General features: G+C 37.9%; 1 protein-coding gene across 1 annotated transcript in view; it reads right to left on the bottom strand.

Moving 5' to 3' along the window:
* The window catches only part of slc47a1 (solute carrier family 47 member 1), a 20,439-nt gene extending 7,805 nt beyond the window's left edge, over positions 1 to 12,634 (bottom strand). The window contains exons 1-8 of the mRNA XM_083564589.1: positions 12,057 to 12,634; positions 8,763 to 8,864; positions 7,648 to 7,716; positions 6,078 to 6,226; positions 4,004 to 4,046; positions 3,036 to 3,080; positions 2,842 to 2,939; positions 2,459 to 2,556 (exon numbers count right to left, since the gene is read on the bottom strand). Of these exons, the coding sequence (XP_083420715.1) occupies positions 2,459 to 2,556; positions 2,842 to 2,939; positions 3,036 to 3,080; positions 4,004 to 4,046; positions 6,078 to 6,226; positions 7,648 to 7,716; positions 8,763 to 8,864; positions 12,057 to 12,227 (775 nt within the window). The 5' untranslated portion in view covers positions 12,228 to 12,634. The remainder of the gene's footprint in view (positions 1 to 2,458; positions 2,557 to 2,841; positions 2,940 to 3,035; positions 3,081 to 4,003; positions 4,047 to 6,077; positions 6,227 to 7,647; positions 7,717 to 8,762; positions 8,865 to 12,056) is intronic.

Genomic DNA, 12,634 nt, shown 5'->3' with positions numbered 1-12,634 from the left:
AAAGCACCACAGACACGTGCATGGCATAGTAACGGTCTAATCACCAATTAGTTCAGTGGTTTGTCATGAAATTCTTGTAATTTTGGTGAGAATACGACGGAGCTGTCAGCGAGTAGGAAGCGACATGCAGCTACAGTATGTTGGCTATTTTACAGAAAAACACACTAAAGGATATAATCCATGGCAGGGTGGTGTGAACCCGGGTGGATAATTTCCATATTACACCACAGTTTACTGTGTTATTGTGCTGGTAGTAGTGAATTATCTCATGATTGCAGTGCTTCAATAAAGAATACAGCAGTTTTCATCAGGTTCTAGTTAATGTTTATTGTTGTGGAGAATTTATAAGGCAAGTCACTTCCTGTTTGCATTTAGGTTATAGCTCTCTATGTATGTCTCTCTTTCTCTTCTTGTGTGTGTGTGTGCGTGTGTGTGTGTGTGTGTGTGTGTGTGTGTGTGTGTGTGTGTGTGTGTGTGTGTGTAAACACAGATTGTCCTTTTTACAAAGTAAACAGAAAGCTGTCCTGAAGACCTTCACATGCTGTGAAACTTTGCAAACCACCGTGTCGTTGCAAAACGCTGACACTCGAGGCTTCTTCCATGAACATAAAAAAAAAACAAAAAAAACCTACGCACATTACCGAATATACGTTTTTCTCGTTTACGGTTTTTCTCAGTTGCTTTGGAGAGCTTCCCGGATCAGAAATGAAATTCTCAAACCTACTTGTTTAACCTTCACATCCCTCAGTAGTCACTTGTGCACATCACAAAACATTCATTACACATTCACACATTTACATTCATTTCATTGATTGTGTAAAATTGTCAGTCAACAACATAATCAGTTGTTTATGTCCTTTTGATCAAAATAGTTTATACTGGTTTCACCTGAATAGTCATAACCACCAAAACATCTCAGCATCAGTTCATTGTAAACGTCATCGAATGCAAAATGGTTAAAGCAGTTGTCAGAATCTGTCAAGCTTTAATTTCTATTCAACGTTTTTTTCCTATTAAACAATGAGATGTTTATTGACACAAATATTTACTTTTGAGAGATGAACTTATGGGTTTAGAAAAAAGTACAGGCTTTTGCAAGAAATCCAATGTGTTGTGCCGTTTGTACAAATTGTTTTGAGAAATGCATTGACTGGTTATGCAAATATTAAGGGTGATTTAAGAAAAACTGTAAAAAATAAAAATGTAATAAAAAAAAAAAGCCTGTTTATTATTAGTTTATTATTATTATGAGTTGTTATATGGAGCCTTCACTGTACAAGCCTATGGAATGGAACAGCATCATTCACTACCTGATGCACTACTATGATTTTTTTGTTATTACAGTTTTTCTCAGTTGCTTTGGAGCTTTTCTCGAATCATCCTTAATATTTGCAAACCAGTAAGTGCATTTTTTAAAAACAATAATAATTGATTATATTGATTGCCAGAAACCGGACAAGATTCACACTTTTACTGTACTAGTGACTGTTCGTTTCCTGGTTGTTTATTTTCAGAAATTGTACTTCTGCGTTTTGCTCTGTCTGTATTCGCTCACCAATTGAAGGTTCATGAGATTCACCTTTGGCCTGTTTTAGAGAACCAGTTGATTATCGGTTGATCTGATGCCGTTCACTCGCCTTTTTTAGTGACATTCAAGATTCATCTGCACAATTCATCAATTCAAGACACATTTACAAAAAAAGTTAAATAGAAATTTTAGCTTGACAGATTCTGACAACTGCTTTTACCATTTTGCAATTCAATGACTTATGCAATGAACTGATTCTGAGATGTTTTGGGGGTTATGACTATTCAGGTGAAACCAGTATAATATATTTTGATCACATGACAAACAACTGATAATGCAGGAAAAAGCCAACAATTGTACACAATTAATAATATGAATGTACCAAAGCGTTCGCAATTTCATCATGAAACAAGTAACTACATGATGTAGAGGTTGAGCAAGTAGTTTTAAGAATTTCATTTCTGATCTAAGAAACGCTCCAGAGCAACTGAGAAAAACTGTAATAACAGTTTCAGAAATTCTTTTTTTTTACCAGAAAACAGAAACAGACTTTCTCACAGTCCGGGCTCCAGGTGCAGCCGTGAGAGATCACAACCTTCGTGTGGTTTGCACAGTTTTTGTCTCGGCTCGGGTCAGGGAATGTTTTTACATCTTGGTAGAGAGCAAACGTCCCCACAAGGATAGGAATATGTGATAATGTTGATCTAGTGGGGGACATTTGGCAGTTCTTTACAAGAAATATGTCAATTTGTTCTAATGATAGATAGATAGATAGATAGATAGATAGATAGATAGATAGATAGATAGATAGATAGATAGATAGATAGATAGATAGATAGATAGATAGATAGATAGATAGATGCAGAAAATTGTGTGTGTGTTTGTGTGTGTGTGTGTGTGTGTGTGTTTGTGTGTGTGTCAGTCACTCACCCCCCCATGTGCTGACATGCAGTTTTTTCCAGCGTATGTAGCCGAACAGCAGGAGACTGATGGAAAACTGTGAGATACAATTGGCTGCAGCAGAACCCCTGCCGAAACACACACACACACACACACACACACACACACACACACACACACACACACACACACACACAGACACACAATCCCAGAAATTAAACTTTGCAGAAACAGACACTTTCTTTGTGAACAACAAATGACCCACAGCACAAATAAATCCTGCTCTGAAGTACTACATTTTCATGTCACACACACTTCATATTTCATACAGCGAGAAAATTACTTCAGAATAATTCAAAAATAAATTCACATCACAGAGTCAGAGAAGAAACTGCTCAGTTCAGGATACTCACTTCACTCCCAAACCCATCCGGAATATGAGCATGTAATTGATCCCTACGTTTAATACGTTGGCTACAACTGCTGTGTACATCTGGGGCAGAATGATCCCCTGAAATCCAACAACACGACTGATTTACTATCATTCATTCATAACCCACACACACAAACATACACACGTCACAAATTAGTATACACAATCCTGTACCTGGTTCTGAAGGTAAGCCACCTGCAGCTGGTGTAAGAAAAAGGCCTGAGGAAATCCAAATGAAAGATTTTTCACTGATTAGCAAACAATGAATTGCTAAAAACATCAATAGCTTTCGATTTGCTAGGATTCAGAAAAGAAAATCACTTTGACGTGTATGCTTATGCATGTGTTACTTTACTGCTTTGACACTGAATTCGCTTTAACTTGGATGTGGAACAGTAAATCTGAACTACAATGCAGAAAAAAACATGGTCGCCTCTGTAAGTGTTTTCTTAGCAACATGCTAGTCACCTGACATCACTAATCCTGAGTTTAAATAGTTTTCTTTCTTAAAACAACTAAATAGTTAGTTATATAGTTAGAGAAATAACATTAAAAATGTTTTCAAGTGTTGAATTAGTATTATATTTTCTGTTGACAAAGTGAGTGCCCATAGTGTTGAGAAAATATTTCTGACTTTCTTAATGGAAATCCTGAAAAGGCGGGGCATTTTTACTTAGTTGGAAGTTGGAAATTCCAAGACTTTTTCAAATGCAGCTGAATTTTGAGAGATTACCCCGCCTGTCTTTTAGATGATGCTAAAAAAATTAACTAAACACAATAACACCATCATAAAAAAGACGTTTTAGAATAGGGTATATTTAGCATTACATTTTCTCTTCACTTGAACTACGAGACCCAAACAGCATGATCATGTCACTGTGCACAAAAATGAGCTCCAAGTTTGGAGTGAAAGAACTTCCATCCTGATTTCATTAAAGCACTTGTAGCTAAATTCTGAATGCTGAACATTCTCATGGCCATTCATGCGCTGAAATCTAGTGGATAGCCTTCCCAGAAGAGTGGAGATTGTATTGATACACAAAGAAAAAGAATTCACACAAAATAAAGTTCAGTGTAACTTGGTTGTTTATTTATTTGTGTGAAATAAGAATTCAGAACAAATGATAAATGAGAAGACTTACAGGAACTGCAGGCAGGAAGGCAATCACATACAACTGTGCAATCCTGAGGAGGAAAGAAAGATATAACAAATGAGAAATTTGGAAACACTGAAGCATTGAGAGACACAGAGCGAAAGAGAGAGAGGGTATCCACTGTACATGGGCAGTACAATTAGAAAAAATAAAGACACTGCATTAAACACAAAGCTACCAGAAAAATAGATTTCAGTTCCTTTCCGAACAGCCACTAGAGTTTCTCACTCCTGCATATTAACTAAGAAAAAAACTCTCCATGATGATTCATCACTCAGCAAATCGATTGCCAATTGTCCCCTGGCTTCTGTGATGTACACTTCAAAACAACTCAGGTACGTTGTCCTTTCAGCCATATACAGTGGAGTACACACTGTGAAACAAAACAACATTCTCCCAAGGTGGTTTATCAAGCAACATCAATTAACACAAAGTGATACTTCATAGAGTGCATATGTGCAAAAAAACATTTAGTGGAAACTACACACTGCAGCACCACAAGCAATACAGTACATTATGGTGTTAGTGCCAATAAATTGTCCATATAATAATACATAGTGTACATGCAAACATTAGTGGTTTAGCAGAGGTTAATTATGCAAAAGATTTCAATGAAGGTGTGTGTGTGTGTGTGTGTGTGTGTGTGTGTGTGTGTGTGTGTGTGTGTGTGTGTGTGTGTGTGTGTCAGTTTGGTCTCTTTGCATTGAGAAGTCAAAAAGTGGGTGGAAACTCTTTTTCCAGATGGCAGGAGGGTGAAAAGTGCAAGGGTGAAAAGGCTGTGAGGGGTTTGTGTGCAGTGATGCATGAACTGCACTTTTTACACACACTTCCTTACAATATTGTTAACTAGAGTCCCTATTTACACCCTGATCACACTGCACAGCGTTCTTACTATTATGTAATATTAAGTACACCAAAAAATCCATGTTTCTCTTCCTCTTTGTCTCCCCTTCGACTCACTGTCTTTCATCCTGTCTTTCTCTTTCTCTCTCTCTCTCTCTCTCTCTCTCTCTCTCTCTCTCTCTCTCTGTCGATTGAAACATGCTCCTTATGTTCCAGTGATCCTGTCCCTTTCTTCTTTCCGTATCTACCTGATTCATTCTGACGCCCTACCTCTGGATGGAGTTCCCTTTGATTGGAGACCACTCTGTGCAGATAAGGATGTTCTCCACATGAACCGCCTAAAGATCCATGCAGCTACTGAGCAGACTTCAACTCAAGAACCATAAAGACGAATTTGGACTGTAATTAACAGAGATGGCAAAAGTACACACATCCTTCACTCAATTAGAAATACAGATACTCATGTTTTAAAAGACTCTGGTAAAAGTTCTGACTACACTTTTTCACTCAGGTTGAGGTAAAGAAGTTTGGGCTCTGACTTGTACTTCAGTAAAAATTAGTCATTACTACTACCTGTTTTAGTGCTGGTAACTGAACCTCACATTATATTAATATATTAATACAAAATAATTTCTAATGTTGTTCTCTAATGAATGTATCCAGGCTAAACATCCACCATATAGCACACAAGCAGAGAAAAGATCATGCTTACATCACTGACTCCCTCTGTCAAGTCAAGTCAAGTTTATTTCTATAGCGCATTTCACAACAGACATTGTTGCCCTCTGCCACGCTCAGTGTTAGCTTCGTAAACTAGCCTACGTCTGTGGTGCGTGTTAGCCAGGAAATTCTGCACCAGTGGTAGATTGAAAAAGTTGTGCAATGACAAGAAATAGGTTAATGGACTGAAAACGATGCCTAGTGAGAATAAATTGATGATGTCACCAAATAGATTAAAACTAAAGTCTGGTTTGAAAATAAATAGTGAAGTAAAATACTGATACCAGAAAAATCTACTTAAGTACAGTAACAAAGTACTGTATGTGTGTGTGTATATATATATATATATATATATATATATATATATATATATATATATATATATATATATATATATATATATATTTGCCGAAACATTTACTTAAAAAAAGACAGTAGACAGACATCAGGATTTCTGAACCAGGTATCACACAGATTCGAATCTTCCACCAAGTCTCACCTGGCAACCTCGGCTTCCTGCTGCAGAAGTAACAAAAGGGACTCGGAGTTGATGAGGATGGCCCAGCATGGCAGACAGAAGAGCAGCAGGATCAGGATGCTCCTCTGCATAATCTCCCCGACACGTTTCAGGTTTTTACTGCCGAATGTCTACAGACACAAACCAGCACTGACATGTACAATAGCATATCTAAGATATACCTCTACTGATTTACAGACATTGTTTCACAAAGTGTTACTAGCAGATTTACTAACTTGGTATACAGTAGCCAGACCACTAAGGAAACAATATTATTATCATAGCTGTAAAAGGCTCATAATATTTAATTGACATGACATTAAAAGTGCTTTAGGCAAGATTTGTCAAAAATCTCTTTTAACGTGAAATCATAGCACCATAAACACATGATATATTTATTTATTATATATGACAGCAATCAAAAGTCTTAATTTTCTGAATAACGAGCTCTCGTAAGCTTTTCAACTCTGGTATTTTCATTCCCAGCCTTGTCAGCTGCACGGGAGATCAATCTCTGTGAAGGTGGTTCATTTAAAGTATTGCTTTATTTGGATCTCCAAGTGACGAAAGGTGTGAACTTGATTTGGGATCAAAAGCCAGCTGTTTAGACAGGTCAGAACTTTCTAAAGATTGTGTTTATATAACTGTACATCCTCAGAAGTGACATCAATAATCCTGCTTTATTCACATAATTACAAGTCTATATTTCATTTTGGTAAATAAAATTGCCAAAAAATCTGATTGTTCCATTAAGTGCAGACAGAATGATTGATTTGAACAGTTACATAGAGTCAAGGGGATTTTTTTTTTTTTTTACAAATGATTGAAAAATGGTTATTTTAAACACTATGGTTTGAACAATAATTGTCATTAGGTATGGACAGAATGATTGTTTGGACTAGGTCCTTTTTTATTAAACAAAAAATGGGGACGGAGTCATTGAAAGATCTATTGGAATGATTGACAGATTTAACAAGCACCTAATGAAACAGAAATAATTTCCTACACTGGGTTGCTCAATCACATAATAGGCTATGATTTAAATAATATACCTTTGTATCACGATTAACCTACACTATATGGACAAACGTTTGTGGACACCTGTGCATTAGATTGCCATGTGATTTTTGAACATCCCATTCCTGCTATTATAACCTCCAATTTTCAGGGAAGATGTTTCACTAGATTTTGGAGTGTGCTTGTGGACATTTGTGCCCATTCAGCTACAAAGGCGTTAGTAAAGTCAGATACTGAAGTAGGTGAGGTGTGAAGACCTGGGGTGCAGTCAGCGTTCACATTCATCCAAAACATGTTAATCAAAGCTCTATAGCAGGCCAAAATCAAGCTCTTCCATTCCAACCCATATAAACCATATGTTCATGTAGCTGGCTTTGTGCACAGGGACATTGTCATGCTGGAACAGTTTGTTTTTCTAGTTCAAGTGAAGGGAAAATGACATGCTACAGCTTCCAAAGACATTCTAGACAATTATGAGCCTCCAACTTTTTGGTAACAGCTCAGTGAAGAAGTGAAGATTTCATTATATGCTCACCTGAGACACCAGCGTGTCACATGTCAGGGCCAGACCACATCCTGTGGCTGCTGTGGTCACATTAATGGTCTGGGGGAAAAAAGAGATTAGATAAAACTTTTTGCAACTGGATTTTCTCTTATCACAAACTCGCTGCTCTCGAAAAGAAATCCATGAATTTAATTGTCATCAGTTGCTTCCTAAAAACTTGAGAGAAGATCTGCTCAGGGAGGTGAAGGTATTTGTGAGCAGAGCAGTAAACAGGTAATGCAAAAGCTATAAACTGTATGTATTGCTCTGAAGTCATCTCTGTATTTAATTAATCAGCCTTTGACTTTTTGCATGTGATTAGGTGCAAGAGACTATGAAGCTTTTATATGCCAATGATTTATTGGCCTCTTGCAAACATTTGGGTTTACAGGAAAACAGTACATGGCTCTAATAAAACCTAATCACGCTTACAGAAAAGCAATGCTTTTAAGGGATTTTTGAAATCTTTAATAGGTCAAGGTTCATATTATAAAAAGTTCTTCCTTTCCTTCTACTTCCAGCTGCTCTCAGTAGGGGTCGCCACAGCAGATCATCTGTTTCCATATCAATCTGTTCTCTAAATCTGCCTCTTTTAAACCCCTTACCTGCATGTCTTCCTTTACCACATCCATAAACCTCCTCATTGTCCTTCCTCTTTTCCGCCTGCCTAGTGGCTCCATCCCCAGCATTATTTTACCGATATACCCCATGTCCATGACTCTGTACATGACAAACCGTCTCAATTATACCTCTCTCAGCCTGTCTCCAAAATGTCCTACCTGTACAGTCCCTCTAATAAACACATTTCTAATCCTGCCCATCCTCATCACTCCAATTAAAATCTCAGCATCTTTAACTCTGCCACCTCCAGCCCCTCCTCCTGTCTTTGCGTCAATCTAACATACATGATGAAATATTAATAGTCTATTAATATAACATAATATAAATAAGAAATTAACAATATCAGACTTCTGATCAGAAGGTCTTGAGTTCAAACTTCACCACCACTAAGATGCCTTCTGCCGTGCTCTTGAGATAATTGTAATAGAATAAGGGGCAACTGCAAAAATTAAATACATTTAAATGTAAATGTAATGTAATATTACCGCAGAAGCCAGTGCGTATCCTGCCAGTTCAGCGTTCCCCAGATGACCAACGAATATGGTGCTGACAAATGGCTGGAGGAAACCTAAAATCCGTGTAACAAGCTGCAAAACACAAAAGCCATGAAATATCAATGTGTGCTTTTTTCCCAATGGTGGAACAAAGAAAAAATACTCAAGATCGGGTCGAGATGAGGATTTACTTTCGAATTATATCTCAAATAAATTCATTCAGGTTTTTAGACCTGATGGAAATGAGGTTGAAATAACGAAAATATTTAGAAGACAGGAAAATCTAGTAATTCCCTAATGTAGGGATTTCGGGCCTTTAGTGGCATCATTCTTAAAGCAATGATATTCTCTGATTAAGAAGGGCAGATGTATCAAAATAGCAATTTCCAATTGGATATGGATAATTTCTTTGGATATGTTACCTTTCAATTTTTCCTTCACTTGATCTACGAAACCAAACCTGTTCCAGCATGATAATGTCCCTGTGCACAAAGCCTGCTCCATGAAGATATGCTTTACATGAGTTGGAGTGGAAGATCTCCTGTTATAGAGATCTGACCTCAACCCGATTGAATACCTTTGGGATGAATTGGAACACTGACTGCACCCAACGCCTCCTCACCTCATCTACATCAGTACCTGATATTACTAACACCCTTGTGGCTGAACGAGCTTGAAATTCAACAAAATCTATTGGAACATCTTTCTAGAAGAGTGGAGATTATTATAGCAGCAAATGGGGACTAAAAGTGGAGTGGGATGTTTAAAAATACTTAATCTTGTGGTTCGATGTCCACAAACCTTTTGTCCATATAGTGTAATTCTATGTATAAATATATTTATAAGTCTGCTGTACAGGGAGCATAATTTGTTACTTGCTTTAGAATAGTGTATTACTATTACCTAATATCTTGAATTAACGTTTTTATGAAATTCTAGTAGAGACTGGACTTCCTGTGTGGTCTTGAATCAATCTCTTGCACCCAAAATGCTAACACTGTGTGTTCCAATCACCTTAGATTCCTGCCATTCTCAATCAACTGGACAAAAGCTGTAAACAGAGTCTCTTGTTTTCTTCCCAGTCTTGCAAGTGGCTTGAGGATTGACTTTGAGCCTTCTGCGCAAACTTATCTCATATATGAATGCCACCATTAGATTATGAGTGGGCACACAAAGTCCATATGCAGGTTTTTAGTGCCCTGCTGAAATACTTCAAAAAGTTTCCGTGAAGGAAACCAGAGGTTTTAGACAGTAGAACGTTCAAGTTTTGGCTGTGTGCTTTAATGTAATATGGTGCAGTGGTTCATTGCAAAAAAAAGGAAAGAAGAAACCTGTGACTGTAATCACACATTAGTATCATAAAACTCACACAGGCAAATCCAAATGCAGTGAAAACATATTAATCCAAGCAACTAATTTCAAAAACAAAAATCAGAAACTTTGTCAAAACTAGGAAGAAGCCCTAGAGGCAAAGTCAAACACGTTAAAGGTGTAAATAGTGGGAAAAAAATTGGCAGCAAAATATCAATCATGAACTATAAGACTTGGTAAGACAATGGAGCAGGTTTCAAAGAACATTATTCACAGAGTGTGAATGGGGGTCTTTTCTTGTTTGTTTGTATGTGTGTTATTGAGCGCACTTGAGTGCTGCATTAGTAGGAGAGGAATGTGTGTGTGGTTTGGGAGTTGGAGTTTCAAGCTGCGATATTTGCAGGCCGCAGTGGCTGTTGAAATCTTGAGTTCCCAAATGGCGTTGGTTTGCCAATTACTGTAATTCTAGCAAGAAGTAAAAGAAAACTGAAACTCAAGTGTCTATATCAGAGTTCTAAAATCGTACCATTTTTGACAAGAAATGTCTACAGCGCCTCATGAACTCAAAAGGCATCACACATACAAGCATCAACCAACATCAAACAATAAGACAGAGCAGAATTGCTAGCAGCGTGGTAGAGCACACTCTGGATTTGGGTTTCCAGGAAATCATGTGGTAATAAAATATATTGAAAACTTCCAGGTTATAAATTGTTGCTGGGTGACACATGATTTTTTCCAAATAATGCAGAAAGATTTCTAATATGGACAGAAGTATGTGGACACCTGACTAGATTGCTATGTGTTTTTTAAACATCTTATTCCAAGTTTAGTCTCTATTTGCTGATTTAGTAACCTCCAGTCTTCTGGGAAGAGATTTTGTGGAGATTTGTGGAGATTCATTTAGCCACAATGGGCGTTAGTTAAGCCAGGTACTGATGTGGGTGAGGTGAGGAGGCCTGAGGTGCAGTCACCATTCACATTCTTCCCAGATGAAGTTTTCTATAACAGAAGAACTTTAAACAAACCTATGTAATGCATTTCTTCATGAAGCTGGCTCTGTGCACAGGGGCATTGTCATGCTGCAACAGGCTTGGGTCTCCTAGTTCAAGTGAAGGGAAGATTTAATGCTACTGCATCCAAAGGCATCATATGCAATTGTGTGCCTCAAACTTTGTGGTAAAAGTTTGTAAAAGAACCACATAAGGGGTACCAATACTTTTTTATCCATATAGCATTCATTAGCAGACAGGAATGATCTAAATGATCTTTGAAAACAAAGAAAAAGCTTTTGTAGTGACACGGAGACAATACTACATTTTGTTTTTTTCTTTGTTTTGTCCTGTTCATCTGGTAGTTCACAGAAATTTAAAGCACATCATGATGTAAAGTTTCTAAGATCGAAAGTGTGAAGGACAACCAGGTGGCCTGAAAGATCAGTAGATTATCCTGGGAATTCTGTTTCTCGTCATTAAGCATCAAAAATCATTTTTGTGTCACTGAATATTCACATTTTTGTGTCACTGCATATTCACACTATTCGGATTACAGGTTTTAATTCCTGTTCATTTTTCCTGCATTTATAAACCAACTGTCCAGAAAGAGTTCGACTTTATAGATCTTGGAAAGACATTATAATGATGGTAACACTTTCTAGATATTTGGAGTATTTGCGTTTTCTTCGTGTTCCAACATGTTAAAAAATGAATCATGTTATAACGCGAAGAACGTATCGAACCCTGAAACAATTTGTAAACATTGTAAAAGAAAATAATTATGGGTAATGAATATTTGTAAGAGTTATGGCTTTGCATTATACATAACGGATCTGCAACACTGTAGGACATTCTTCTTGAAAGTGACCACTGAAGGGTTTAACCTGATTTCCCTGATTTATTGATACGGCTGTTACACAAGATGTGCTTTTGCACTCGGCTGTGAGAAAGTGTGTATGTATGTGAGGAGGTAACTCACCAGAGGCCCCGTTAGTCGCAGAACTTGATAAAGCTCATCTCTGTAGGCCAGGGGGACCCAGTGCCGCACAAAGCTGCAGCCAAACACCCGAGAACTGGCTGCTGTTGCCTCGGTGACCTGAGCGGTGCCTGCCAGGGGGCTCGCAGCTTCTGAGATGCCAGCTTTGTCCATTTAACCATGGAAAGAGGTGGGGAGAGAGGGTAGAAACACAGATAGAGACAGCACGAGCAAGAGTATGAGAGAGATCCTGTCCCTCAGCGAGTAGTGAATTGCTTCTGGAGGCCGAGATGTGGAGAGAAAAAGAGACAGAGATGTGTGTGTGTGTGTGTGTGAGAGAGAGAGAGAGAGAGAGAGAGAGAGAGAGAGAGAGAGAGAGAGAGAGAGAAAGAAGTGAGGCAGTTACTTATTAAAGAACCTGCTGCCTTCAGCCACCCAGCGATCCGACAATCAAGCTTTTTATAATTCCCTGTATGGAAAGGGGGGTGGTAGAGTCGAGCTTCCGGATCTTACTTCTTAAACACAACAGTAATCTTATCAAGAATGCCTGAGTAAATAACAACTTTGCTAGAGTCCTTTCC

This window comes from Silurus aristotelis (assembly GCF_946808225.1).
Source record: "Silurus aristotelis genome assembly, chromosome: 16".
Classification (NCBI taxonomy): domain Eukaryota; kingdom Metazoa; phylum Chordata; class Actinopteri; order Siluriformes; family Siluridae; genus Silurus; species Silurus aristotelis.
This window is presented reverse-complemented; position numbering and strand designations above follow the sequence as displayed.